This window comes from Odontomachus brunneus, unplaced genomic scaffold (genome assembly GCF_010583005.1).
Source record: "Odontomachus brunneus isolate Ranch 3 - 2012 unplaced genomic scaffold, Obru_v1 Obru_scaffold_081, whole genome shotgun sequence".
NCBI lineage: Eukaryota > Metazoa > Arthropoda > Insecta > Hymenoptera > Formicidae > Odontomachus > Odontomachus brunneus.
The window spans coordinates 452,329-459,431 of record NW_022639531.1 but is presented as its reverse complement, the minus strand read 5'-3'; the positions used below and the strand labels follow the sequence as shown (position 1 = coordinate 459,431).

General features: G+C 32.6%; 1 protein-coding gene across 6 annotated transcripts in view; it reads left to right on the top strand.

Moving 5' to 3' along the window:
• The window catches only part of LOC116847593 (elongation of very long chain fatty acids protein 4-like), a 38,377-nt gene that overhangs the window by 26,492 nt on the left and 4,782 nt on the right, over positions 1-7,103 (top strand). For 4 of the 6 annotated variants that reach the window (XM_032822731.1, XM_032822729.1, XM_032822728.1 and 1 more), the window contains 5 exons: positions 635-822; positions 964-1,044; positions 1,189-1,360; positions 2,120-2,397; positions 3,667-3,825. In XM_032822731.1, coding sequence (XP_032678622.1) covers positions 635-822; positions 964-1,044; positions 1,189-1,360; positions 2,120-2,397; positions 3,667-3,825 — 878 coding nt within the window. Of the gene's footprint in view, positions 1-634; positions 823-963; positions 1,045-1,188; positions 1,361-2,119; positions 2,398-3,666; positions 4,591-7,103 lie in introns of those variants that run through there. The other 2 variants (XM_032822725.1, XM_032822727.1) reach the window with 2 other exon arrangements.

Below are 7,103 nucleotides of genomic sequence, written 5' to 3'. Positions count from 1 at the left end.
CTCTCGAGATGTGCTATAAGAATATGCAATGAAAAATGGGGTGTTCCATTTAAAAAAATTAATGTGACCTTGACCTGACCTTCGCTACGCAACCCAAGGTCAAACTGATGTGATCAGTAAATACATCTTTTTAAACGCCACAACTTTTGTCTGAAACATTTTTTTGTAAAACTTATATTTTTCCTGATATTCGGGCGTCCCGGTACTTTCCGAACACCCTGTATATACATATATATACATATATAATGTGTGTGTATGTATATAATTTAAAATTACATAAATTTTGTTGTAATTTTTACTAGCATATTTTTTTATGTAGAAAAGTAACGTCGTAAAAATAACAATTCAAATTCTTTTTATACCAGATTTAATTATGCATATATCAAATGTTGGATTATATTAATTATTATTAATATTTAATAATTACATGTTAGGTTGTTCCATTTCTGTGGAATTATAATGTGGAATTTAATGACTGATTGAGTATATTTTTGGAGCCAGAGAAAGATTTTTAGCAGTTCAAAAAGCTCTGAGTGAAAATGTCTGTAAAATGTCTTCTATTGTATTAAATAACATTCCACCACATAAATCGTCAATATTATGCAATTTTCATAAAACTGTTTTCTACTTTCAGACGAGAGAACGAGGGGATGGTTATTGGTTGACTCGCCAAAACCAACGTTAATGTACACGATACTGTATCTCCTAATTGTTTGGGCGGGTCCTAAGGCTATGAAGAAGCGGAAAGCTTTCCAATTAAGATGGACACTGGTGCTCTACAACCTTGCCATGGCCTGTCTCAATGCTTACATTGCCATTCAGGTCGGTATCACTTCCTCTGCCACACAAGAAAATATCTCGGGGAACATTTAGCGTTTTTACTTACTTCTATTTATCCACTTTCACTGGAAAGCGCGTTTCCGTCATCACTTCATTGATATTTATACTTGATGTTCTTTACAGTTGTTTGTAGCCTCTACAAGATTACGGTATAGTTATGTGTGTCAGCCAATAAGGCACATCACGCGTCCCGATGAACTTCAGGTGAGCGAACTTATTTTTCTTTTTTTTCATTGATAATGGAAAAAATTTAAAAGAATAATCTCTTTAGCAAACTTATCTTGTTCAAGTATGATCTACTCCTATGTTTAAGAGATTTTGGAAAACTCTAACGCGTGTTATGTTTAGATCGTCCACGCAGTTTGGTGGTACTACTTCAGCAAGCTTCTGGAATTCTGTGACACGTTCTTCTTCATTTTACGGAAGAAGGACAACCAATTGAGCTTCCTCCACGTCTACCACCACTCTACCATGTTTTCATTATGGTGGATCGGTATCAAATGGGTACCGAGTGGATCCAGTAAGTTTGCGAGCTTCTTTGTCATTTTTTCTTTCTTAAAAGAGTTGCTCTAAACGGCAAAAAAAATATTTCTTAAAATTTTTTTTTTTAATTTGTAAAAGGATATTGTTTCAAAGTTTTTGTCTATAATTGGAAAACGTATTAAATACAAAATAATATTTTTATTTTACAAAAATAGTTAATAATTTTTAATAACTTTTGTGATATCTATAAATGAGCGTAAGGTAAAAAGATCAGAATATTTTTACGACGTTAAAAGGTTTTCTTCCGTGGATTAAACCAGAATAAATAAAGAATTAATGTTATAATCTACTCTCAATGTTACGAAATATGGAAATTAAATAATTCTTTGAATTAACAAAATAATGACGTTTTAAAAACAGAAAACGATTTTTCTCTTAAAATAAGCTAAGAGAAACTACTAAATTAAAAAAATTATATTTATTTGTTTAATTATGATTATATTTGATGAATATTTGGTTAAAATATTTGGTATTAAAATATATAAATAAAAAATTGTTTGGTTGCTGTATACAAATATCTTTTTTATTTACATTTTGTATCTATAACTTTTGTCATAGCAATCAAAAAGCGTTAGCAAAATGAATAACAAATTTATTGTAACCTCTTAAATAATGAATTAATGGAAGGAAAGAACTTGTTTCAAGATGTAGTCAAACATATGAAAGTCGCGACATGTCTCGTTCGCGTGTGAAGAATGTTGGTCATTTTCTTTTACACGTGTATATGCGTTCGCAGCTTTCCTGCCTGCAATGGTAAACAGCTTTATCCACGTGCTGATGTATTCGTACTATGGACTCGCCGCGTTAGGTCCTTCAGTGACCAAGTACCTCTGGTGGAAGAAATACTTGACGATTCTCCAGCTCATTCAGTTCACTACTGCCTTAATTTTGGGCATTAACGGTATCCGATCGGGATGCGAATTCCCTATCTGGATGCAGTATGCTCTCGTAATCTACATGCTTTCCTTCATCGTCCTATTCGGAAATTTCTACGCCAAAGCTTACATCGCAAAGGTCAGTTCGAATTTTATTCCCGCGTATAAACGGCGTACGACGAGAAAAAATACTTGTATGTTTGTGGGATATAAAATTTATTTGTGTTCTGAAATAAAGTTTACTTCTGCGAAATAAATTTTTATCCCACAGATAAATTTTTATGTATACTTTTCCCTGTGTAAAGGCTCTTTTGCATAGAAAAAACATTAAGTTGAATTCATCAAATTTCTGGTGAAATATGAACAAACCAAAAATTCTGGTAAAAGTTAGAAAAATTCTGCTCAATTTGGCAAAACTTGAATAGAATTTTAACAGCTTTAATCGGAATTTCTGATTCGTTCATATTTTATTAGGAGTTTGATTAATCTAAACATTTGATTAATCTAATCAATTTTTTTTGTGTATATCTATTATAATGTGACTAGATTGTGATTAAGGTTTTCAATTTCCGGCTAAATTTACGTTGCCAAAAATATTCGAGGTTCAACATCGCACATCTCGAGATTTCGAGATTGCAAAATTCAATGCTTAGTATCTATATAATATATGAAATTTTTACTTTAATAATTATTTATTATTTCTGAGATTGTTTTCCCAAAATAAAAAGAAGGAATAAAAATTATTTTTATTTTTATTACAAAAGCTTCAATTTTTAGTTATGACATTTTTAACAAAGTTTATACTTTATTATTTCTGAGGTCGTTTTTCTGAAATGAAAAGAAGGAATGAAAATTATCTCTATTTTCATTTTTCACAAAAGCTTCAGATTTTAATTATAATGTTTTTTTTTTAACAAAGTCATGTATCAGTATTTTAATATAAGTTGTTTTTTTCTATTTTTACTGAAATTTTATTTTTTGTTTTTAATGATATTCATAAAACTATGAATGTCCTATAAATAAAATAATTCTATCATTCTATAAATATTATTTGTATTTTTTTATATGTATATAATTCCAGAACTAGTCTCATGATTCCGGGATCGAATCTAAAATATCCCGAAATCCCGGGATTCTAAATTATACCTGAGATTGGAAAATCTAGTCGTAACACTTGTTGTGATGACGAATGTAAACTCATAATGCGAATTTCTTTGTAATTAAATTGCATTAATAAAAAATCGTAATTCTTAGTTTCAAAACGATTTGAACACTTCTCCTCGAAGCATTCGGAACACAACTTGGTGCTCCAATAAAAGGATTAATTTCGGGAAATAATCGAAGATAAATACATTGTCACAATGAACCCAATTATATCAGTTTATAATTGCCGTTCTTATTTTTGCAGGGTAAACAAGTATACGCGGAGAAGCGGCTGGAGAGGATAAGGGCTGCCACTGAAGCAGCGGCATTGAATGCGAAGGACGACAGCACGCTCAGCAATGGAATTGTTACAAACGGATACACGAATGGTTACACGAACGGAGTGTCTAAGAAGAGTCAATGAGGCCCTCTCTGATGAGTCTCTCCGTCGACGTTAGCCCGATGTAAACGACACTCGCGCAACGCAGAACAAAAAAAAAAATAGTCACGGACATTAGTAACAGATATATAATTGACGTCAAAGATTGCGTCGCGATCGATAGCGACGAACGTCGAGAGGTAGTTCACCGTAAGACGAGAGAAAACAACAAGGAGACAAAAAAGGAAGAATAAAAGAAAGAAGGAAGGGAAACAACAACAATAATGGGAACGAGAAATAGAATATCGTTTAGACCACTCGGCGTACTACACTTGCTTGCGAAACGATTTGAATAAATTGATATATTAGTTCACAGACGTGTCAAATACGAATAACAAGACTTTTCAGGGAAAACCTTTGAATGTTTATAACTTTGTAATAGAAAACGTATAGACCACGTTTTTAAATAGAAGTCACTTGACATATCTGTGAACTAAGTATTGATGTTTCGATAATGTTTGATTTGTTTCCAATGAAATTAGAATGACATGAAATGTTACAATTACGAGGCACTGCTTACAGGCTTGCGTAAGCGGTTATGACAGTAGCCGAAGTGACAGTGCACGGTGCAAATATTTGTCATATCCTTATTTGATAGGAATGAAATGAAGATAAGATAACTATGCTTAAAAGATTTGATGAAATTACATAAGAAACATCTAGGCAACTGAATTGTGTTTTTGATCAAAAATGCTCAAATTGTATAGAAAGATTAATGTATTTAAATAAATATTTAATCGTTAAAAATGAGTTACGCGATATAAAATGAAAAAAATTTATAACTTTTTTACGTGAGCTAAAAAGTGAGAAACTGAAATTTCCGACAGATATGATGTTCAGATAAAGTCATTTATTATTCCAATGAAATTTCTATATATTTCTATCGATCTTTATCGATTTTTTAAATAGACCACACTTGCTGGATACTTTAGCATCCCTCTTAGTTATTGGCACTCTAAAACCCAGTTTTTCTTGCGATCATCAATGTCTATTTACAGTTTTAGTGAAAATCTCTTTTGGAATCATAGAATGCACTATAATACCAAAACAGCTTTTCTAAAGTGCTATTGATTAAGAGAGACATCAATAATTGTATGGTTTATTTCATTTATGCTTTTCCTGAATCCTCTGCAGATATGATTGTCGGATATATCATCTATTGGCTACGTTCAGCGAACACGATTGATTGCTCGGCTTTTAGAAAATGTGATAGCTGATTCTAAGAATATACATCAATTACAGTTAAGTTTTACTCAATCGTTGTGTTCGCTGAACGCAATTTTTATCACTTCGGCTTCTATCTAACAAATCCTCCATAATGGATTACCGCGCAGACTCATAAGTAGTGGCTCGTAATCATGATTATTTAACGAGCTTCTATCATCATCGAAGAAAAATGTGTTCAAACAGTTTGGCAAACTGATGTACACGTCGGGTTTACGCTGGCTGAAACAAATCGCGAACGTCGCGTTCGATATCGGGATGACGTAATCGATCCAAGGATCGATGTAAAAGGAGAAACCGGATGATCGTCGACATAATCCTAAGCTTATCGATCTGCGTTTCATCCTATTATCGGCTCCAACGACTGTACATCCGCTGTACATCACCACGCTGATTCCAGCGACTGTACATATTAACGAATGAAAGGTAGTTTAGACTTGAGTACATTTCGTAGTGAATAGCGCGGCGACGTCTGCAGGACCGATTCGCGTATTTCGGGCTTTGAAGCGGAAATTTTCGCGACTGACCAATTTAAGAAACACATTTTACACTAAATCCCGTTTTATACCAAGTCCTGTTTCGCCGTTTGTCCCAATAATGAAACTTGGTAGATTGAGAGAACTTAAAAGGGAAAGTTAGAGATTTCCCTAAAAAAGTGGACCTTATAGAACAAGACCCGAAGTACTTTGGAAATGATCCTGCGAGTCTACCGATTTAAATTGGATGGATACAAAGCAAAAACTATTAACGAAAGATCGTCTTTCCTTTTTATTTACCGTATTAAGATCGGAATTACATTCACTTTATCTAAAAGGATAAAACGTCCTGCTCGATAAGAGAGAGATAGGGTAGAGAGAGAGGGAGCAGAGAGAGAGAACCAATCGCAATATATCTGATAACATTAAATTGTTCGCAATAAGGCACGTTTTTCTGTTATGCACATGTTTGAAAATCGATTTAGTTAACCTGTCGTTCGAAAAGTGAGGTCTGAGAGATCCCATAAGATATTTCATATCATTTTCTTTGAATCTTTGTAATATCTTCCGAATTTTTTTTTTGTTAGCTGTTATTGAATCTTAATATTCCAATTATGGGAGATATATATTATAAGATTTGAAAAATTATGAAAATATAATTAAGAAAAACGAAGAAAAATCTACCAGATCATCTTTTCAATGACGGGTTAAATCTCGCGAGTGTTATTACGCTGTGTTATGTCGAATAATTTTACGCGTACTAATGTTTAAGGACCGATCTTTCAATGGAAATTTAAATTCAAACTTAAAACTCCTGATTACTCATCTTTATTCATTACGCGTTTAATTGATAATTAATATAAGCCAATTTAATTAGAGACAGTTTAATTGACAATTGACTTCAACAAATTCAATTGAAGACCGTTCAATTGACGATTGATGTGACTGGAAGGAATGAAAGATCGTTCAAACAACGACTGAACTTAGCAAATTTAATTAAAGGCCGTTTAATTGATAATTGAGTTTAGTGGATTTAATTAAAGGTCGTTCAATTGGCGATAGATACGAACCAATTCAATCGATTCAATCAAAGATTGTTCACGGACGATTGATACAATCAGTGGCCCCATCGACGCGGGTTTTACTTAACGCTTTATCATCATCTTTCACGATATGCTTCGATGCCCCGGATTATGAATATTATTCATAAGACCAACTGTAACCTTGGGTAATCAAACGCTTTTGGATTGAATCGATTGAATTTGCTTACATCATACGTTCTTTCACTAAATTTGTTAAGTACAATTGTCAATTGAATGATCTTTAATTGAATTTGTTGAAATCAAACGGCAATTAAACATTCTTCGATCAATTTTGTTCAGTCCTCTAGTTAAATTGAAATATGTCTATTTAAATAAATTATTAAATCGAGGAAAAATTTAATCAATATTTTTATAATCCTGGTTTAAAATATTATTGAAAAATCGGCCCTAAAAGTCACAATCGGAATCAGCCTATGCATAAATACTTTTCAATCAATTTGCTCACAGCAACGAGAGATCG